At 39.0% G+C, this 24,107-nt stretch overlaps 1 protein-coding gene across 7 annotated transcripts in view; it reads right to left on the reverse strand.

The window, feature by feature from the left end:
• The window catches only part of STAU2 (staufen double-stranded RNA binding protein 2), a 174,333-nt gene that overhangs the window by 21,033 nt on the left and 129,193 nt on the right, over nucleotides 1–24,107 (reverse strand). The window contains exon 14 of one of the 7 annotated variants that reach the window (XM_065627398.1): nucleotides 21,888–21,975. The exons of the other annotated variants lie outside the window; for them this stretch is intronic. Within the exon in view, the coding sequence (XP_065483470.1) occupies nucleotides 21,916–21,975 (60 nt within the window). The 3' untranslated portion in view covers nucleotides 21,888–21,915. Of the gene's footprint in view, nucleotides 1–21,887; nucleotides 21,976–24,107 lie in introns of those variants that run through there. 7 annotated transcript variants of the gene reach the window in all.

Genomic DNA, 24,107 nt, shown 5'->3' on the forward strand with positions numbered 1-24,107 from the left:
AGCCTGAACTCACCAGAGATATAGTCAAAGATCATTGTTTTTTGTGGGCATAAGCAGAGAGGTATCTCTGGAGTGTGATTTATCCTATCCTAAATACATAGGTAGGATGAATCAACTTCTGGAAATTATCCTTTCTGTACTTTCACTACAGAAAACCCCATAAAACTAGTGGGGTTCTTTAGTGTGTATGGAACAAAAAATCAGAATCTGGGGGGTGATCGTACCTGAGGAGAGTGGGGTGTCCCCTGCACACTGCAGAACCATGTTTCACGTAGTAGCAGCGGACAGAAAGAAGGACTTGAGCAAGACTGATCTGGATATGCTCAGCCTTGCTAACGGGTTCTGATTATTAAGTGGGGAAGAAATTAAAAGCGTGCGCTGGGGCCACTGAAAAGCTCTGCAGTATTCTGTGGCTTAAGAAGAAATTCCCCCACAATGCAGGGAAACACCCTACCCTAAATCCATCTCTTTAAGGTTGGAGTAGAAAATATTTTTTCTTTTTGTAGAGAATAAGGAGATCTTTAGCAAAAGAGAACTCCCCCAGCAGATTAAAAAAACCAGTCCATGACTGTTTTCATTTGAATGATGCATCAAACAGAGAATATTCAAACTGAGTGTTACTGTCTGACAGTTCAAGATCCAAGATGGGCTTTGAACCCACAGCTTCAGTGCCCAAGTCAAGTCACAAAATACTTTTGAAAGCTTTTATTTTACTTTTTGTGCCTAGTTTTCAAGCTTTCATACAGTCATAAAACATGGGTAAAACTAGGCTCACTCTACAAACATAAAATATTGTGGAAGGAAACATACGCTGTGGTAAGACACAGTATCCACAGGAAAGTATTAATCATTTTTTACTGAAAAAAGAAAAAAAAGTACCCAATGCTGAAAAAGTCATAGCAGTGTGAAAGTAACTCGTACGATGGATAAAAAACTCCGGAGTGACCCACATTGTTTGGCACTCAGAGATCCATTCTCCAATCACAGCATTGAACAAGAGAGGTAAGAATAGAGACTAAGTTACACCTAAGAATTTGAAAAGCAACCCTTTCTGCCTTCCCCTCAGAAAAGAACAGCAAACTAGCCAAATAATGAGCCTGTTGTATTGATTTAAACCATTTGCAAAACTGCAGTTGAGTTGTGCTTGTATTAAATAGAGACTAGATGCCAGACTTCCTTTCCTATTTCGAGAAATTCATCATAGCTGGAAACTGCATCTACAGGAGATGGAGAGATAGGCCTAAAACACAATGCAAACCCAATGAATTCACTACTCAAAACCTCAAAGAAAAGTGAAGAGACTGAATGAATCATCAGTTTCAAAAAGAAGCACCCTCAGGCAGTAGAATTCACTCAGATTTCATCTGAGACCTCATTATGAAAGCAAGTTGGCACCACATCCCAGTGCAGTTCCTTCAATTTAGCTCCTCTCCTTCATTGAAAACATGCATCGTTTTTTCTGTTCTGTGCTGCTTGTACCAGTGATGAAAGTTACAGGTTAGTGAGATTTCTGTTCCGTAGTTATAAACCACATACATGTATCAATTCATAAAGCCATCTGCGTTGGTCTAGTCTGACCTTGTGAATGTCCGACGATGATAGTGCTGTGTTTGTGTGTCAATCAGAGAAATTGTATCCTGCTCCACAGAACTTCAGAGACACTTAGCAGCTTCTTTCCATGGATAAGCATTTTTCTTCTCAGAACTCATTCTTTGTCATGTGAATTTGTGTACCTTCAGATTTTTGCTATTGGTTCTTATGATGTCCTTCTCAGCTAGATCAAAGAGTCTCTTAGGAAATCAACAATCTTTTCTTTGTAAGTACGTTGACAAAGTCAAGTCAGCTCCCAATTTTTTCCTTTAGACGTTAAACCAAATGAGCTTTCAAGCGTCTCACCAAAAGTAATTTCTCCCCACTTCCTCCTATTTTTTTTTTTTTTTTTGGTGGCTGTTTTCTGAACTTATCTCAGTGTTTCCATATACTTTTAAAAATGCTGACATCAGGAGTAAATGAATTCTTCCAGCATCAGCTTGACCAATGCCATGTACGAGGATATACCTTGTAAGTCATACTTACTATTACCCATGACATTCGTGGTCAAGTACTGTAATGGGAACTCTTATTCCATTGCCCATTTCATACAACCCCTGATCAGTTACTTACTTTTAGGCTAAAATTCTCCATTCTGTCAGCATGGCTTTGATTCTTTGTTCCTTGATGAATTATTTTTCCGTTAGCTATGTCAGGATGGACTTTGTTGAATCAGCTGGCTTACCACACTGTATTGTACAACTTACCATAATTTAACACTCTGATGCTCTTTATGCTATCAGCAAACATTATTGAGAGATGATTTTATGCCTCCTTCCAGATAACTAATGAATACACTGCAGATAACCCAAGACTGAAATTTAAAACTGAATTTTGAAGTGTTTATTTCTGTATAGTGCAGAGAAAGAGCAGTAGAATCTATCATGTACTGGAACAGATTTCTCAGGAAATGCTGTATATATAATAAAAAATAAAAGGTCTGGTCACATTTTCTGCTCTAGCCTCCAGTTTTGTGTAAACTAAATACACAATTGAAATGGAGATATTAGTATGTGCCAAGAAGACACTGCAGGTCGAGCTCTTTAATTTCTGTGCAGATTACGTAGAGGGACCCTCCCTTCTGAAGCCTAGTACATGGCATGCTCAAAATCCATGGCTTTCCCACACTTTTTGGCACATTAGGTTTAAGGAATATGTATGAGATCAAAGTCTTGAACTGAGTATATTATCTGCTGCATTCTCAACAGAACTAACAAAGAAGAGGAGAAAAAACAGGTTATAACTAGCCCCAAATTCGTTATAATGTGAGAATAAAGTTGAATATTGGTGCAACGTAAACGATCAAACTCGAAGGTGGGAGCTTTCAGTATGATACACCTCATTAACGCAGAGTGAAACGTTTGAGTGTCCAAAGAGATCTTGCCTACTTGTGGTGGGTTGACTCTGGCTGGCAGCTAAGTCCCCACTCCATCACTCGCTCACTCCCTTCCAGTGGGATGGGGCAAAAAATGAAACGGCAAAAGTGAGAAAAACTTGATAAAGATAGTTTAATAAGTGAAGAAAAAGGCAATAGAACCAAGTGATGCAAAGGCAATCACCCACCACCTCCCACCAACAGACTGATGCTCAGCCACCCTTCGAGTGATGGTTACCTTGGAAAAAATCCCCCCTCCGCTTTCTTGCTGAAAATGATGTTATACAGCATGGAATAACTCCTTGGTCAGCTGGGGTCAGCTGTCCCAGCTGTGTCCCCTCCCAGCCTCTTGCCCACCTCAGCCTGCTTGCACTGGGGCAGAGTGAGAAACAGAGAATGCCTTGACGCTCTGCAAGCACTGCTCAGCAACAGCTAACACGCTGGGGTGTTATCGACACTGTTTTGGTCACAAATCTAAACCACAGCATCATACAGGCTGCTATGAAGAAAATAACTCCATCCCAGCCGGAGCCAGTATCCTACTGGACAACAACAGAGCAGTAACTGGTACTGAATTCAGATTACGAAAGCAAGTGGCCAGATTGCTAACAGCTCTGCTCTGGCCCAAGTGGGTATTTACCTTATTTGGCTACAGAGTATATAAAGTCATAAACAGCCGTATATCCTGAATTCAACAGGCTGAGACTGTAGAGTGTTCTAACCAACAGAGCTATGAATGCCTACCACCTCTAACCAATACTGTGTTTCCTTCAAGAAAATAAAAGAGGTATATATAGATATATAATAAACGATAGGACTCTTTCCACACAAGACAAATAAAGGCTTTCTTAAAACATGAGTTGTGCTTCACTGAACTTGTCCTGCCTGTTTTTAAAAAAATAGTTTTATATGAAACCAACTTCTCTTTACTGCCTTGCAGTCTTAAACTTCATGCTCTGCTTGCTTCAGTATTTGAAAATCAATTATTTCAAAGTATTATTGTTATGAAGAGTTAGTTGCACAATTACCCAAAAAAGATTGTTCGAAACATTCAAACTGCTTAAAATTATTTAGGGTGGCCTTATTTAGAGGTAAAAACAATGACTATCCTTACATCTTAATCTTTTATTAGCTTACTAGCTTATTTTAATTCTCAAAACGCACATACTTATATACTACACACTGTATAGTAGCAGCCTGCACTGTCTCAATGACAGGATATTAAATACCCTGCACTCTGTTTCCATTTAGTGTAGAAAGGAATCTAGGTCTGCTGCATCCAGAAATGGAATTAAGTTATCAGAGAATATTGATTTCAACATTGAGAAATGTTGTGGCTTTGATGAAAAATTTAATTGTGAAACACAGTTAACATAAAAATAAGATAGAATGTCATCTATTAATTTCAAATAGGGTATTAGAAATTGGAGACAAAAACTAAGTTCTGAAAATTCAGGTTTCTACATCATCCTCACTCAACTGTGATGTTATTACTGGCCAAAATCACTTGGTTTTGTTCCCATAGCTTAGCTAGAAATTTATTTGTTGATATATGATCCCAGAAAAATCATTCTCTGAGTTGGGATAGGAAAACAGCTTAGACATCCAGCCCTTCCTCTGGAAAGGTTTTCTAAAGGCTCCATTGCTTAGGTCAGACTTTTATGTCTGGGCTCATAATCTGGGAAGAGCAAAGCCATGAATCCCCCAAAGTTATTATTTTATATAAAGTGACCTGTCCTCCAGCTGTTATTCCAACCAGGGAGGCTGGAAAGGGAGATCAGGGTTATACCTGCCTATAATATAATAGGCTCTTCCCACCCCACTAAGCTCCCGAAAGCTAAAACACTGTGGATTTTCTATCCTATATCCAATTAAGGAAGAAAAAAGGATCGGGTAATCCATGAATTTAAGTGATGCTGGGATCCCATTATGAGAAGCAACCTTTGGACCTTTCTAAGTTTTACAATCCATTGCCTGAAGCATTCCCTTGAATTATTTCTTGCAGAGTTCAGCACGTTGAACAACAAGTACGTGAAGTTTGGAGGAGGACGATTTGGATACACTGGTATTATTTGAGACGTGAACATCAAGCAGGAGAACGGCCATGGTCCACTGGCTTTCAGTGCTCTTCGGGACCGAGCCCAGAGCATTTCACTCACCCTGGTGACTACTCCCAGGATCTGCATCGGAGCAGTTCCCGGGGTGCATACACAGAACACCACAGGAGCTGGTACCCGCAGCCTGCTCTGCGGCCTTGACATGAAACCTCCCCAGGCCCACGTGCTTGGATGGTATCTGGGGAAGCTCAGGGTGGTGCCACTTGTCCCTGTATGAGGCTGGGAGATAGCCAGAGTGTCTACCAGTCACAGGAGCTCAAAAGCACTTCTCAGAAGTATTTTTCTGAACAGTGAGCTCACGTATTTTTTCCCAGTAGTTATATCAAATGTATCAGATATTTGGAGAAAGTAGGCGGCAAGGCATCTTACTAATCTAACTGTACGGATTGAAAATTATATTATTCTGAATTTTGTTCTTTTCTAGACCTGCCAGAAACAGGATATCCTGCATCCAAGGTTTCCACACATGAAAAAAACAGCAAATCACATTACAAATATTCAGGCAAAGGAGCTCTGTCTTATGACAAGTCATATTCAATTCTCATTATTATTTATCAACTGTGTACATTCTCAAGGAGAGATTTTTAATTCCTTTTTAAGTTTGAAGGAAGTACACAGGATGTTTTTATGTTTTTGAAAAGTGGCTATGTGTTCTTCCATTTAATATTAAAACTGGCTTTTTCTATTGTTGGGTTTTTTGTTTTGTTTTTGTTTGTTTGCTTGTTTGCTTGTTTGTTCTCCCCTGACAAAAGAAGCACCACTTCTTTACGTTCTCTTGAAATATTTTTTTCTCACTAGTTCTGATGAAACTCCACTACTTCTGATGAAGGAGGAAGTGGAGATGCCAACAGTTGATGCTGATTCAGAGGCACCCACCACACGTTGTAAAAGCTGCTGCCTAAAAGGGATTATGTGTTCCTTGAACTATTATATGGTTAAGGAGATATGAGTAAACTTCCAAATTCCAAAATGATTAAAAAAATAGAAATACTCCCACGGAAAGCTAAAAAAAAAAAAAAAAAGAGAGAACCAAAAAGAAAGTTGATGAAATTGAACCAATTCATGCCAAATTTTGCCAACACATTTTATATAAGATGTCAGATGTCCTGGAGTTATTTATACAACTACTCTACAAACAAGAACTGTCAGTACCAGAAAAATTAGTTTTGTCTGCTTATTTTTTATTTCCAGAACATTTATAAACCTGTAGCAAAGAGTAATCCAAAAAGATGGTCATGTTCAGTAGATTATACAATGAAGAATCAGAGACTAGTTTGTTCTCCAGTAATTTAGAGCAGCATTGAGGCTGATTAAGTCATGCGAGAGACTGTGCAGACCATACACATTGTGTAGTTCTGCTTTGACCTCATCCACTAGATCCTAGTTCAGAGGGTGAAAAACATCTGAAAGGAGACCAACTTTTCAGAGCATTCTTAGTCACATACGGTCTGTTACATAGATGTGATGGTCACTTTTCACTGAGGCTGGTTTCATTGTCACTATTCTCAATCATCTTTTTCAAATACATTTAATAGCTTCAGGTCACTATTCAGTTTTTGAGAAGTGCAAATGATTATTTCTTGCTTGCTTTGAAAGGTTCAGACAGAAAGAAAAGTTATGCCCTTAACTTCACCAGTCCTTGGCATTTATCAGATTTTTTTTTAATCAACAAAGAACCATAGTGGTTGAAAATCTGAATGTAACAGTTCAGGAATTACCAAACCAAACTATTTCATAATATATTGCAGTTCAGTTTCAGTATAACCCATAGCTTTATTGCATTCTTCTCTTTAGAAGGAAATCTGCCTTAGGCATACTATTTTTGACAGTCTAGAGTACATCCTCCATAAACCTAAATTCATATGGTAAGCTCTTATTCTTAAATCCAATTTTATCCTTACTTTGGTGGAAAAACCAAAGATAAGGATCAGTTTCTATAATATACTTGCCCTTAGCTGCTTCAGAAGAAGGAATGCAAACTGACAAAGCTTCTTTATTTCTACTTATTATTCTAATTACTTACCCACAGTTTGGATCATGATTGCTTCTATTTATACTGGGAGCCTACACATTGCACTATTTCTGCATGACTGCTTGTCAAACAGACACCTCAAACAATGACAAACAGCTCCCTTTCATAATTAGAAATTCAGAATTTTTTAGATAGAAGGTGACTGAGCTGTGAACTGGAGCTGTAATAGAGACAGCTAGAAGTAAAAAGAAGTTCTAAAATAAAGATCAGGGCTCACAGTACATAAAGTAAACTTTTAGTAATAAAGTCTATCTATATGTGAAATATTCAAAGTTTTAAACATGTTATGCAATGCGCAGCTATACTCTGTAGACATACTTTAAAAGTACTTCGAATGATCCTGTTCTGCCTAAAGGTTACCCACAATTAGCATGAAATGAATGGGGTTGTTTACTAGGGAGAACAACAAAATTGTATATAGGTAGCTCTGCCTCTCTTTGGAAGGGTCACAAGACAGAGGACGAATGTGAAATACCAGCTTTCATCTGCAAACAAACCAACATTTTGGGTCTTGTTATAAAGCCTTTACACATGGTACACTTAGGGAAACAAAACCTGCACATTATGGTATGTTAGGAAACGATGCAGTTAAGTCGAAGTGACAGTCAAGTTTCCATCTGAAAATTAGGGCGGCTAATGGGGAGCATTGACACAAACTGTTTTGAGCCTCTGTGTAAGAAGCTGACGTGCCAGTGACATGCCCTACAGGTCTGACTCACAGGCTGCTCTGCGTGACAAAGGTCCCCCTTCACACACCGCGGAGCAGAGCACCACTAAGGAATTACTCGAAAGTTTGTCAACCCTTACAAATTTGGGCAGAAAGAAAGGCACAAATGATTTTAAGAGAGCAGCACTTGATTTCCTCCCGAGGACGCTAATATAACGCATTCCACTTGTTCGGAGCCTGCTGTGGCGAGGTGTTGAGGGCGCTCCAGTTCAATGGGCTGCCGTCAGCGTGGGACGCTGAGCACATTTCAAGTTGCACCCCAAATCACAAAAGCATCCAGTTTGCCCACAACAGTTCTAACAGTCATCCCAAAGATTTGCACATAACCCACGGCCACACAAAAAGAAGGCTGGAGCACATGGCAAGATTTTTAATTGCTCCGAGAGACATCAGAGAACTCTACATGCAACTGCGAAACATTACATATCCAAGTGTTTCAAAGCTGTTTGTAAAATATCGCTATCACACTGTGGGACTGATGCAGCCGTCACTCTCCTTACACTTCAGTAACACTCTGCTGAGAATTTGAGAGTGCATTGGCCTTGCAGCACTTCATGCAATGGCATTTATTGAAAAATACCAGCAGAGAAAACACAGAGCTGTAGTTAAAGATGCTGATGTAAGCGTAACTCCTTCAGACACTAACGAAGGTATACGCATACAATTACAATATTTTGCAGGTTCAGATTTGTCTTGTCGTCTACCCAGTCTGTCTGCTCCAGCTTAGTAGTTTCAGTAAGGTGAGCACGCTCCCGAGCAGGTGATGTGACATCTGTGAAATTCCCCTCTTGTCCCTAGCCTCTTCATCCCTCATTCATCAGGGCTGCTGAGTATGCCATCTAATCCTAGAAGCTCCTTCTAGGACTAACTCATTACCAGTTTTGGTCAGACAGCTGCTTTATCTTACTCTACACTCAGGGCTCAGAGTCGCACCCACTTTGACTGACAACAAGAAGCAAACTGCATTAGCCAGTTAATCTTTGAGATTGTCACAACGATGCACAGTGTGGCATGTTAGCAGTATGGTTAAACTCAGACCTTCTGCTCCAAAAGCAAACATCCCTTACACTTTAGATAAAAGGAAGCCTTTGCTAAATCCTTACTACAGCAATGGTTATACAGATATGTCTTTTGGCGACAATATCTGCTTAAGCCGTTATTCTCTGCTCCTTTTCTGTCCACTCTCCCATCATCATTCCAGCACTTGTGTTGCTCCATTAATTATGCTGCCACAATTGTCTCTCAGGACATTTAAGTGACCTGCCTAAAATTAATTTGCCAGGAAAGAAGAAGTTCTATTTAACTTAACATCAGTCAGCTTTCTTGTTCATTCTACAGGCCTGAAGAGCTGCACCAAGACAAGGGGTGGCATGTCAGGCATACATGTTAGTGTCACCACTAATGGATGGTCTGTGCAACAATGTCTAATGAACTACATTAGAAACATGATTCACCGGGAAAGTTAATTCAGTTATACAGGCTGACTCACAACAGGAACCACAGGTTTATTGTCGAATAGTGCAATTACGCTATTCTCTATAGAATACCAAGGCTAGTTTGGCAACACAGCTAAGCCAACCTAACACTGTGTCCCTGCTAAAATTAGCTGTCCAATTTCTCCCCTCCCACTCCAGGAACATATTCCCGTCCCTGGTTTTCCACCACCTTGGGCACCTCATCAACACCCAGGTGGACGCACAAATCTCTTCACATATTTTTGCAGGTTCATTTTTTCCAGGTCTAGACCTCTGAACAGTGTTCCTGTGGGGGCAGGTGCCTTGCAAAGGAGCCAGGGCCACCATGCAGTTGGGAGCGGGATGGCAGGAGGGGGATACAACCACCTCCTTTGGTAGCAACTAGCCAATAAGCTAGTTTAGCTTTAGTGTCAAACTACGCAATGACTGATGAAACACAAAGAAGTCTGTCAGTCAGCCCTCCAGTGAGCATAAAAGGGTAGGGAGGTTCATTCTCCTGCCTTAACCTAGTGGCATGTGTTAGAACGGGGCAAAGAAAGTGAATTAAATTCTGCTGAGCTGAGAGTTTGGGGAGGATCAGAGACATGGCTCATTAGCTCCACGAGGTGTAGGGGAAGGGAAGGAGGCTTTTCACCTAGGGGCTTAGGTAAACACAGGAATCTGCAGGAAAGTGCTTTAAGCAGTCAAGCTTGAGAGGAAACATCAGACCAAAGTTTGCATCTTAGCTGTATTTTTAACTAACAGTGGAGATTGTATTTTATGGAAATTATACATATAGGATTAATTCTGTTTAGTCTCTATCCTGAGCAGGCTGTCACGTTTGATGGCCTTTCATCGATTCTTTGGTAAAAGGCTTCTGAAATGCAACTTCTCTCAGTTGGTGGTTTGGCAATACAGAAACTTCAGCAGCAATACCAACTATAGAGTAACAGGGGCTGATTCAGCACCCTTCTTAGCCTGAGATTTCCCACGTTTTATAAGTGCCTATGCACTAAATGAGAGAAGCTAGGCTGCACAGGTGAAGAAAGTCTTGTAATAAAATATCATAGTGCCTGAAAGCATGCTCTTCACTCTGAGCATGGACACAGGACCAACAAGAACAAAGTAATTAAAGTAGATTGAGGACAAAAACCCCATATCTTATTTCTCTCCCTCTCTCACCTTGCCCACATCAGCTGGGTCTCTGCTCTGCTGCTCCCACCAAGGCTGTGGCACTGTGCAGGCAACAGCTCAAGGTTCCCAGCAAGAGAGGAGACAGCTGCCTAACTCTGTAGGTGGTCATCCGGGAGAAGACTTGCATTTAATTTTCTACTATTGAGATTTGTTGTCTAATTTATTTAAAATTTTATTTTCTAAATACACAAACAGTTTTAAGTACTTTTATGGTATAACATTAAGGTGCATTTGGAATTAAGCTACCGTTAATATGATAGGAACCTAACTGTTTATAGGGTGAGGTACAGACCCATAGCTCTTGCATCTTACAGTTAATCAGAACATTGGAGGTTTTATTAGCACCTAATTTTAAGTAGCTAACTCTTTGACTGCCTATAACTCTAAACACCTTTTTAAAGTTAAAAGGTCCAGTGAATTTCTTCTCAGTCTTTGAGGACTCCACAGAATGTAGCAGGAACTCAGGCTGTCCATGGGTAATACTCTGCATAGCCAGTGCTGCCTTAAGAGACATACAGCAACAAGCTTGATGGATGTTACCTGAGAGGTCATCGAGAGCCTGAGCAGACCTCAGTGTGATGGGGGAGCAATTTGTTTAGCTTTTGTAGCCTGCATGTAGGCTTAGCGATACACTGACCAGCCCAGATAGCAGCTTAAAGCACTGCAAGTGGGCTCGAAGGTAAATGCTTCTTCACTGGTGACACGTCTTCTTCCAAACAAGGTCTGTCGAGCCTGGTTTTCCTTTTAATTCCCCTAATCGAAGATTTGGAGCTAAACTACTGCCATAATAAGCGGGATGAAACTGTGACTTCCCTGTTGTGGAATCCAGCCCTTCAAAGATTAGGCGGTAATTCCAGGTTGTTTTCTTATCCAGTATTGCTTATTCACCTGTTACCAGCCCCACAATGTTTTCATTCAACAGAGAAAAATTTGCTTGATTCCTACCTCTCAACAAACAGAAATTAACTGGCTTACTTGCAACCATGCATGAAGACATTAGACCCAGCTGCTGTATATCTACAGCACGCCTTAAGTTAAGATTAAAGCGGCGTACAGTGCCAAGTAAATTGACCTAACCAGCAGTTTTCTCTGGAAAGAATACTCAACAGAACTGTAATATACCTCCTCTAATTTTCTTGCGTCAGCACTAAAGATAACATTAGGTATTTGCTTCCCATCATTTACAAGGGGAAAAAAGCTTGCATGGGAAAGTGTAGCAAGGAGCTGAAGCGGTGAGAGAAAGGACGGGTGAAATGCAGGTTTGTGGGAAGGAATCTGGGACAGATATAGTGAAGGGCACTAAGTCCTTTGCTTTGACATTTTCTTTCTCCAGGGCTATACCAAACAGTGATGCTCAGACTTAAAGAGAATTCCCTGCACAAAGCAGTTGGGACAGGCTCCTGCTTCACTTGCACGACCCAGCCCTGGGAGAGAGCTTGCACGGGGTGTGGATTTCACCCCACTTCCCAGTGCGAGTGCAGCACCAGCAGCACAAGCCCCCGTGTGCCACCGACATCCGCAGCCAGCACCCTGAGGGTGGGTTTCCACGCGCTCCGGCAGAGATTCACTGCCAGCAGAGATTCCTAACTCCGGCAGTGTGGGTCTGTAGTGCTGACACCTGCCTACCCAGACGGAAACTTGCAACTTTCTTCACAGCGGCCTCCTACGGACATCACATTTGAACAGCTGTCAATCACCCGTGCCCAGGGCTAGATCCGTGCAGGTGACCCGCATGTGAAATATTTTTCCCTACTAATCCCTAGCAGCCACGGAGGGTTCTCTTCAACAACCTCAGATGTCACTATGTCAGATGAAAATGGTACTGATTTCTGGTTATGAGGCGAAAGTTAAATTTTGTTTCCTAATAATTATTTATATCAAAGAAGAAGAAGACCGAATCGGTGACCCGTCCGTTACCTTTAGTCTTCTTTGGGCCCTCTGTTTCTCAGGACAGCAATAGCCCTGGGAATCATGGCTCTCTAGGGCCCAGCAGCTCCACTCCCTGGCAAATGTGTTGTCTCGCTTTGCCTGCGGTTAAGTTGTAGTGAACAAAGAGCACCAAGAAAGCCGAGTACTGAATGACCAAGGGGACCAAGGACCACAGGACACTCTGTCACCCTGCTTTGTAAGGGTGATAACGGGACAGGCAAAATCTGTCTGCTAAATATAGTCTGGAGATGACATCGTCAATGGGGACTTTTTAACCTATACTGAAGTCACTCGTAAGGCAGAAAACCAAACCAAAACATGAGCTTGGAAGTGTATTAATATTTAGATATTCATAGCCCAGTTGATATGTCAGACCATTTATTTGCTGCCTCTGCCAATAAATTTATAAGGATCTAGATACTTGGAATCACATATGAAAGAGAAATCTTAATGAATTCAGTATGGCATCTTTATGTTGTTTATTTCATATGATTACCCAAATACATATATTTTAAAAACATAAATGCATTTCTTCTGTGAGGAGACAAAAATATGGCTATTGTCCCTCCTGAAAAAAAAAGCTTACGTGGCAATTTTTAGCTAGATTTGGTTTAAGAATGAACTATGCACGTAGAAGAAAAGACATATTTTTCTAAAAAGAGACTTTCAAAGAGCTTTATGAAAATTAGCTATGCATTGGAGCCAAATATTTCACAAAAAGAACCTGGAAAAAAAAATACTGGCATTCTTTCTTGGATTACTCTCAAACAGAGGCTTCTGACTATAACAGTATGCAGCACTTGCATGATGTGGACAATTGCCTTGGGACTGAGAAATCAATTCTGCAAAGCATTTAAAATGTTGAAGATCAGCACTTTGCGGGATATTGACGATGCACTTTCTGGGACCAGTTAACTGCTGAGACACCCAAACTGACTTAGTGCTACTGATGTATTTCGAATGTTAGACATGATGTGCCGATCTGAATGCTACTTTATTAAATGGTTGTTCCTTCAAGCATCTACAGATAAATCTTTTTAAGTCCCTCCTGCAACAGACCAGTGTTTGTAAGTATACAAAAATCCTTCAAGAAAAGCTGTGGATTGACTTTGTAGGTCAAGGTATTTGCACCGTACAAAACTGCCTTTTACTGGAGACAGTTAAATCTATTGTTTGGGAATGCATTAAATCATTTGACAGAGAAAATATTTAGAAAAAAGCAATCAGGGAGATGTTTGTGGCTTAAGAAGATGTAACGGTAATGAAAGAATGAATTTCATAAGGCACATATGGACTATAAGCTACAGCCATTTTATAGTATCTTAGATGGTTTAATTATTCAGAACAACTTAATCACCAGTTTTTCCTATTCAGCTGCAATACTTCTGAAATAAGGTAAGACTTACAGATTAAAGCGGTGTTCCAGATGAGTAACTAGAGTCCAAAAACTTCATGGTGAAGATTTAGAAAAGGATTAGCAAGAGTAGCTGTGTCAGTGCTGGTTGACTTTCAAATACCCGACCATGGCTTGCTTTTGCAGAAAATATTTGCTCAGTTCCAAAAAATCAGTTTCTCTGATGACGTTTTTTAAGCTGAAGCATCTACAATCACAGGTCACTTGAAAACCTTTTCTCTCTTCCTACTACCAGTTTTTGATAACTGCACTCTTTACACTTCCAACTGCCAGTAGTGACACAGAGAAGAGAGTTTCTAAAAGTGAATTTTGTCAGCAAATAATCACTGGTATGCCACTTAAATAGCTTCATTCTTGGCATGCTAAATTTTCATGCTCTGATAAGATTTTGGCATGATCCTTTAATTATTCTTGCAAATAATTAACATGAAACACACAGTTTTCTTGGTATTGTTCCCAATCAACGGTAATATGACTACACACAAAACATCACTACTGCTAGTACAATGTAAATAAGGCAGTACAACCCTAATAGAGAGATAAAAAGTATATCACTACAGTATATGAACTCTGCAAAAACTAAGTGGTCAGCTTTGTCATCTCCTGAAAACAGGGAATAGTAAAAACGGCTTTAAAATTCCTATACAAAGTCTGAAGAAGTAAGCAGCTTTCCTTACAGAGTTTCTCAAACTCTCTTCTACAGCACAATTGGCTTTGTGTGCGTTTGGGGAAAAGGGGTCCAAAAGCTTTGTGTATTATTCAAGAAATCTAGAAATATTACAGAGGATGTGTCCCAGAACACTTTGTCCCTGGCTCAGAGCCTCTGCTCAGCAGCACAGGCGAAATGAAAATAAAGTCTGAGGCCCTATAGTTGGTGCCTACAGGTGATTATATTCTTTGCACAGGTCTCCAGTACCCACTCACTGTCTTCCCCTAAGTGCTGGTGAACATGCAGAGGAGCAGTTTTCTCCACACTCCTTCTCTATCACCACGCTCTTTCTTTCCCTTCTAATCTCTCTGGACACATGGATTAGGCAGAAAAGACAAATGCCTCAGGCCACAAACTGCTTTGTTCCTGCCCATAAGTGGGATGCACATATGGAAAATTCTGAGTTATGGCTGGAAGTCACCACCTACCTGCTGCTCTGATACTGTTGTATAAATTCCGAACGGGGGTTATGGTACAGACACAGATAGAAAGGCTTTGTGTGATCTCAGAGCCAGCTCTGCTCATCTCCCTTTTCAGCTATGAATTTATCTGTATTATACATCTGAGATAACTAATATCTGCTGCCATTCCATCTGTCTGCTGCCAAAACGGCCACAGCCTGTGGAAAGGAACAGAGAGCTGGGGCTAGCAACCTAATATACAAGTACAGCCTATTTCACAGAGCTTCAAGCACTTGATTTGACATAGTCCATAAAACTGTAAAACCAAAGCCTGAAAAACTTAGAAGCACTGGCTATGAGATTGCCTATGCAACCTTAGTATGGTCCTCTATGTGTGTGCAGTATGGCACAATCTTTAAATGTGTGCTCCTTCCATTCCTGTCCAATGCTGCTCATAATGTGGGCATATTCAAAAGTGCAGCTCTTCTCCAAACTTGTCCCATCACAAACCCAAAGTTTCATGATGAATAAAGTGGCAAATTGTAAGGATGTTATGTGTATAAGGGAAAGCAACAGAGCCCACTAAGTAGAGCACTGTAGCAACGTTTATATTTCTGAGTTTGCCACTGGCATGGTGGCTGACTTTTAGCAAGATGCTGAGCATCCTCATCCCTCATTTTCTTATCTGTAACATAAGCAGAATATCAACTTTCTTGGGAATGTATTTGAGACAGATATACCAGTAAAAAGTGCTATGCAATAAGCGGGTCTCTCTTTTGAGAGACAGGAGTTACGTACCTCATGCAAACCTCCCTCGTCAGTGGAAAGACTGAAAAAACTCCACACCTTTCAGTTTAAACAAATCTAAACATTCCTAGTCCTTGGATCACACCTGGAACTATTTATTACCAAGATCTGATCCTGTGATGGGATTAGTTCAGCCTCAGCATTACAGTAACTCCACTGTGGTTTCACTCTTGTAACAGGGAATAAAAATACATACTTCTGGAGTTATGTTTCGTATTAGATGGTGAGCATGTTTGTATGAACCCTCATTTTCCCATTCAGGTTCAGAGGATCCCATTACAGAGTTTTGTATGGTTATTTTCTATTTCTGCATTGGGTCAAGCTTTCCCCAGGGTACACTTCTAATTCATGGTCTTCTACATTATTATTACCCTTTTGACTTAAATGATTAGCCAAAGTTTGAGGCCCTGAGGGCTGTTTCTATTAGGAGGAGAAAATTATGAAGTCAAGCATCATTTAGGCATATCTAGTTAAAAAAAAAAAAAAGAACCAACAAAAAACACCAAAACAACCTCCAAAGTCACCCTCCCCCAACTCCACTCTTGTTTCCTTGAGTGCAGGAGACACATAACAACAAAAAATCTCTGCCATCCCTTCTTGAAGCCTTTTCAGCCAGCACTCAGACCTTTGTGGGACTGTCATAGTGCTTATCTAATTCTTTTTTGCACTTTCTTTTCCTCCTTTGAGTCTTTTGCTATGTTCTTTCTCCTATTTTTTCTTTTTTTTCTTTTGTCCTTCTCTTTCAGATATACCTGATTTCCATACAGATTAATTTAATATCCAGTCATACCCTTCCATCTAGTTCAAATGCCTGAGTGTGTTCCCCCCCAATCCCCATATGCTTTTGGGAGGTGATATGTGCCTGGGGTGAGGGTGGAGGCTGCTATTGTTTGAACCGATGTGAGCATGAGCTTACCTGTTCCTTAAAGGAAGGATGGAGCATCCACCAAGTTCCACAGTATTTCACCCAAAGACGCATGCCAAAAATTTGCAATTTTGGAATGCTGTGCAGCCCCTCTGGTTTGCCTAACGTACCCCTCTCAGCCGGCTCCAGAGCCTGCAGCCAGACCAACACTTGTGCTGGTTGTGCCAGCGCTGTGAGCAAAGGAAGCGGTCGCCTCCTCTCCCTCGCTGCTGGCAGGATAAACAGCTGCAATAGCTCAAAGGAAAGCATGGTAGAGGGTCAGGAATGAGGACCCAAGCGCGGGGGGAAGGCAGGACCGCACTTTTGGCATTGGCGTCAGCACACCTGGCTTGAAGTATTCATCAGAGTAGCCTTATCCATTGAAACCTCCCTGAGCCTTGTGCAAGAAGTGCTTGTGCCAGGAGTCGCCAGTTCTAATGTGTCTAATAGAAACTATCCAAATTCTATATCGCTATATGGAAAAGAGGTGAATTTTTAAATAATGACATTAAGAGCATAAAGGGTCTCCACGCTTTCTATCCAACATATTTAAATATCTATGCACATGAATTACAGAACGTAACACGAAGATGCTCATGATGAACTCTGCCTTGATCTTACACCGACACAAGGAATTTTTCATATTTCATAGCCCTCGTAGCTGGAACCCTTAAAAATTTTAAGAATGTAGCAATCTCCAAAAGGCTGCTATGAAAGAAGAATACAATTTAAAGGGTGACTTGCCCAATGTTAATGGTGGCATTGGTGGCAAAGCACCCTTGTGCCCAGTTCTCCATCTCCTCGCCCATCTGATCACAGTTTCCTCACAACAGGAGTCCAACTATTGTCTTCAAAGGGGAAAACACTGTGTGAGTAAGCTGTAAAAATAGCTGGAGAGGAGCACAGCAGAGAATGCCCTGCCAGTATTTCCTCTTGCAGATGCACATTTTCAGATAAATCTCTGGCATCAGTTCTTGAGGCAATACACACGGCATTCTCTAAACTACTTAAGCAGTTGTGATATAGCTACAACCCCAATCTGTAACACAAATATTAAAGTAGAAAAAGCGTGCATAAAATCCGTATTACCACATCCATCTCAAAAGGACATTTGGCTAATATAAAATTCAGCATCATCTTCATTGATGGTTCAGGGAAATAAAGTTGTAATAAATTGCTGCAAGGCAAAGTACTAATGATTGAATGAGGCTATGCAATTAAGATGTAACTTTTTAAATCACCTTTGAGGTTAAATGTAGAAGAATTATGAGTAAAAGGGCAATTAAATGCCAGACTTTCCAAGCTAAGGTCTCCTCATCAAAGATTCAGTTACCTAAATTGTTTTTCACTATTTCAGAGGAAGAGCTGGGTGTAACAATATTTCATCCCCCACAAGAGGAAGTAAAGAATACTCTTTCAAACAAAAGCATTACCAGGCTATCAAAATCTTTACAAAGAAAAATAAACTAATCAAGATTGATCTACTAGGGCTCTCAAGTTCCCAAATTCCTAAATGTTAACATTAGGTTATAAAAGGGAAAACAGTGTAAAATGTGGCCATTATCATCTTCATATCACAACCTTGAGTAATATATATCTTAATGAAACATGAGTTGCATGAGCAGTGTACTTGATCTTTCTATAATCTGTAACTTTTTATATAAGTTTACATGCTGTGTTCAAAATTACTTTGCTTCCAAAATCTTTTAAGACTTATTTTTGAGGGGAAACATGGATCCATTTATGCTCTGATCCTGCAAACCCTTACATATCTGACTAACTTTATATATGTATATAAAAAAAAAAAAAATATATATATATATAACATCTCTGTTGAGTAAAACTATTCAAATTTAAGTGATTTCAAGACTGTGAAGCCAATTTAACTTTTCTTTGAGGGACAGATGAAAAATCTAATACTTACTGACTGAAAAATTAAACTAGCTGCAAGCTATGGTTCTGCATGAAAATTATAAAAATATGCTTTGCCTAGTATTTAAGATAGTAACCTTTTTTTTCTGCATTTCCTTTCTCTTTCCAAGTGACAATGTGCTACTACATTTGTATAAATCAACATCAGAATTTTGTATTGTCATACCATATTCTATCCAAAGTTTCCAAGGCATATTAAGACGTAGCAATTTAATAACCTCACTTGTTTTGTGGGGTTTTATGCCTCTATGTCTAGCAGAAAAGAATGGACAAAAAGGAATATAAGGAAAACGACATGTAAGAAAACAGGCTTCTCAACCAAGATCAGTAATATTTCGATTATGGAGCTGTAAGATTTAGACTACTATATCTGCATCACATAAACAAATAAAGACCACGTGCGATTTTCCCTTGAGCAGAATGAAGAAGAGGGAAAAGAAAGAAGTACATTTGACAGAGGCTAGTCACATCACTTACTACATGTCTAGAAAGACTTTAGAAGGCATATCTATTCCAAAATAACTAAATAAATTCAAAATTCACACCAGTTCATTGCAAGAGTTCACAGTTTTTATTTTAAACTAGGAATGTGCTATTCTGCTCTAACTTAAAATACCCATGCACAACCCTCCTTTAAAAAAATACCACACTGAAAAATATTCTCTTATGATACACAGGACAAAACTGGTTTTCTTACTGACTGAGATAAAACCAAAGTATCTCTAATTAAAAACTTACTTCCAGAGTGGATAAAAGAAGAGTTTAGGAAGATGAGAGAAAAAGAAGTATCCTAAAATGTGGTACTTTTTACCTTGTGCAAAACGTACATCTTTATCTTCTCTTCATTTACATTAACCCTGTAGGAACTGTTGCAATGGTACTGTATGAATTTAATTGTACATAAGTTTAAAACAAGTAATGTTAGTTACTGCTGCCATTCGCATCAGAATAAAAATTCAGTGTTCTGATTTTCAAAAAACTTACAAGCCTCCTCACAGAGCTGTTTACAACAGCCTTTCCAGCTTAACATTTCTGAGATATGTAGGCAGCTTTCCTGACACATGGAAAAGAGTGCAAATTACTTGAGTATTGAGCATCATAAAACACAGTCACTGATGTAAAAGCTGAAAATGTGCATACCAGCCTTTTATTGTGCGTTTACGGCCCAATTGAAGTTTATGAATAAATTTTCATTAAAAGTTGAATTATTACTTATTGGGTATGCTGGCATTAAGTTAGCGCTAAACTAAAAAACAGAGTTAACTGCATTTCTACTTGCTGTACGCGATCGAGCTTCTCTACATACATCTGTAATTTTTAAAAATTCCTCCTGCTTCCACAACCACCTTCTGCTAATTTTCTTCAATTTTCTGCTCCACTAACTTAAAAGTCATTTCCTTAAGAAAACAGATGACAGACAACCTGAGTGACTGATTATATTGTGCCATCACTTTGTTTTTTCTCTGAGGCCTTGGTTTAAGAGGATGGATGTTAGTGTAAATGACAGAAAGGGGAGCTTCGCATAGGATTTCACTTCTGTTCAAAGACAAGCTAATGCAACCTCGCTGAGGTGCAATCAACTTGACAAATGGATGCTGTGCAGCCCTGTGCCTCCCACTGAAACCCGAGAGTCTGATTTACACAATATTCCCCCTGTAAATGGAGGGAAGCCCAAATTCCAATCAGACTTAACGCTGCTCGGCTGTATAATGGGGTTGATCTGATAATTCCTCCCATATAATGAAATCTGATAATAGTGGGAAAAAATACATCAGAGAGAATGGAATACATTAATGAACTTGTAAAAATACACTTAAGTTTTACCAGATTTAATAAACAGAGGAGGGATGGCTCAGACTGTGAGTCTTCATATGTGGTCAGCAGTTCTCGGGTTTAACAATGAAGCAGACTGAAAATACAGAGTTTCTATTTACAATTGACTACATTCACCACACCTTTTTTCAGATGGCCAGGAAAAGAAAAAAAAAAAAGTATTTAAATATCAAAGTAAGATTTGTAATATGTTTACATGTCTTGCCTTGTTCTGTTTCTCCTTCAAACTAAACTAATTCTACAATACAAGCTGTTTTCTCAGGGAAATGTGAGTCAGATAGAAATGTTTTCCTACCCACGAACGTTTCATTTGCTAACTGGAAAAAGTAGGAAACATTTGCTTTTAGACTTTTAAGATTTTTTTTTTAATTGAAAACCAAAGACAATTCTATTTCAAAATCCTTTTTACAGAAGTAAAGATTTTTACAGCTGGTACAAAAATTAACTGAACATTTATCCTGGAAAAAAGTCACAGAAATGTCTATTAAAATCAGAATTTTTTGTGTATCATAATAAACTACTCCAATTGTCATTGTTCTCTACAAATAAACATTTTGCCTTAGCAGCTACAATTGCAACCAGAAGCTGTTCTCACACATACACGAGTTGAACAGTGCAGGATTTTTAGGGTTTTATTTACTTTGCTGTTGTCACAAATAAAAGAAAAAAAGAAAAAACTTATGCAAACATTTCATGCTGAAGTGAATGGATTTCAACAGCTGCTGATTTGGTGACATCGAGAACCCCAGTGGAGATGTCCTGCTGAATTAACGTCTTGGAAATGTTAAAAAGAAACTTCAAACAGCCCTTGTTTAGCAGGCGGTCGAGGCTCGCTCTCGGTGGGGATCATGTGAAGGCTAGCAGAGCAGTCACTCAGTCATGAATCAGAGTTGTCAATAGTTGCCTATTTTCTCAACAGGTGTCTCAATCACACGCCATAATCCTTCCCCCCATAGGCTTCTGTTTAACAGTACTCGCTATGGCACAGGGCACTGGTTTTGCTTATGTGAGACATACATCGATTTCTTAATAACCAACTCCCTCCTGCAGTCTCTGCTGAACCTTATATTCAGTATAAACACGACTCTCGCCTATGTGAGCCAGCGGGGAAAGCATGAGAACTGTAACACGGGAGTGAGGAAGCATTTAATCCTTCGTTATTGCTGCAGATAAGCACGGCAAACACCAAATGATCGTCCGCTCTTTTGCCAGATAATTACGAAATGCTATTATATTGAGGTACACTTTGTGAATCACTATGCAGTAATCACTTGGCACTAGGACAGAAAGGCATCACTGATATAAAGGATCTTACTGTAAATAAAAACGTAGGGAAATGTTTCATATTAACCAAATAAAAAATAAAAAGTTTAAATTGAAAACCCAAGAAGCCATTTTCAAAAGGACTTTTTTTAATAACTTTCAATCATGAGTTTTTACAGAATTTTTTGTAATTAATTTTGTTAGGTTTTGAAATTCTCATTTCTTTTATATGGCTCACGCATACATGTAAGCACAAAAGTAAATTAAGTCCAATGGGTCACAGCTGTCAGAATCCTGAAGAAATAAAAATATTCACAGAAAATTTTAAATTACATACAGTTTTTACTCTATGTGTTTATCTCTTCACTTACAGCTACGCAATTTGAGCCACATCAGTATTAAGCAACACCACAAAAAGATTTAGAGAAATCTTTCTTGGTTTTTCTGTCAAAAGGCAGTAAATATTTTACAAGACTGACTGAGCTTGCACAAGTTATATCATTTACAATGTGAATTAGAACCAACTTTGTATCACCAAACTACTCTGGGCTTCCTGTTGTTACCTTTGTTTTCCAATTTTAACTCTTATATGTACACAAAATACTGATTATCTGAAGTAATCTTTTGTATTTTCAGGCCAGTCTCTTCCTGTATCAGTGGCAGAAGCGTGTTTGTAAAATAACGTAGGCAGGTTAGTAGCAGTGTGTTTCGCTTTTATAGTAACAGCTCCTGCAGAAACTACAGCTTCCGCATGACTCGCAAATGAACCATAAAAGGACATCTACTGAAAAATATACCAGCTTTATGCAATGGTTTGAGATCATAAGCCCTTTCATTTCAGACTTTATAAAAAAGCTCCCTTAGGAAGGCAAATTCTCCAAATGTAGCATACAATTTAATAACTTCCAAATACCTTTGAAATTCATGTCAAATTAAGTCAGACAGTAAAACTGGTGTTTTATCATTTCAGCTGTATGTCAAAATTCTTCCACATTGTTGGATAACATGAAAGTGCAGCACCAGTTCCTGTCACCCTCAATTTAAAAACTTTTGATATACTACCTCTGAGCATGGAGTTGTTTAAATACTATCTCTAACATCAGTAAACTGCATGTACCACCTGCACTGTGAGTTGAATTACTGAAACACAACACTACACAGTTAAAGAGATCATCTCAGATTTCAGTAGAAAAAACATAGTACTGAAGAAATTCATATCAAAATATTTTAAATATATTTCAAACATGAAATATCATTTGATTGTGTATCTGATGTATACACAGATTATTAATTTATACAGTATACACCATAGGGATAAGTTGTTTTAAGTATGTTGATAGATGCATATAGTCTGGGGCAGATCTTGAAAATGCTTGACCTTAACATACAAGTAATCCTCGTGAATTAATTTTAACTACTTGCATAAGTGCTTTGTAATTTGACTTATAAGTTTTTGCAATTTCTGTAAAAATGAACATAAAATATATACGTTACTTCCTCTGTTGTACAGACAGCATATCAGTATATTTTTTTTGGCTCTGAGGTAATTTGTAAGAATTTTGTTTCCACTCATAGCCTCAGTTTTATTTTATTCAACATCGTAAAAGTATTTTGACCTAAGACCAGATCGATCAATTGGTTTCAACAGGACTGCTTCCCATGCATTTGTAGAAAGCAAACTTGCATTTTTTAAGATTTATTTTCTCTGTAATTTTTAAGACTATGTAAGGATATTACATAGAGAATATACAGGATGATTATTTAGAGAACACAAATACATCCTCAGCAAATGCAGCCTTTAATGAGCTTTACTTACAAAACTCACTGGGCAGTGATTGATTGATTCTGAACAGGAGCCCAGTCTCATACAGACCATATTCATCAAAAGCATCCTAATCATAGCAGCATATTAACATTTTGAACTTTACTCCAAGTACTCAAGGAATGCAACTCATGAAATAATGAAATTTAGGGGAAATTGGATCTTGTTTTCTATATGTGAAGACCTACTTTCAACACAGATAGTGCATTCTTGCTGCATTCTCTGCTTTCTCTCCAGCAAAGAGCAATAAATTATAAAAAAGCAGCTATTTCGGAGCAAACCCGTAATGTCGACATGTAATCATTGTAAAAATGGAAATTTCAATAGGTAATCTGCAATGATGCAAGTTCCATGTCATTCAGATGCAGCTCATTTATTCCAGAAAAAAAGACAAAATTTTAAAAAGGAACAAACTACACTAGTAAAAGTAACACAAAGGCTACAGCAGCAAACCCTTAGACACATAGTCAGAATGATGTCAGGAAACAGGAAAGTGTTATTGCCATTACAGGTAGCATTGATATTCTAGAACTTGACCAAGCTTAGTTCTAACCTCCAAATTTTAAAAGGTATATTGACAGATTATATGGTTCTGAGAAAGAGT

Source organism: Caloenas nicobarica, chromosome 2 (assembly GCF_036013445.1).
Source record: "Caloenas nicobarica isolate bCalNic1 chromosome 2, bCalNic1.hap1, whole genome shotgun sequence".
Classification (NCBI taxonomy): Eukaryota; Metazoa; Chordata; class Aves; order Columbiformes; family Columbidae; genus Caloenas; species Caloenas nicobarica.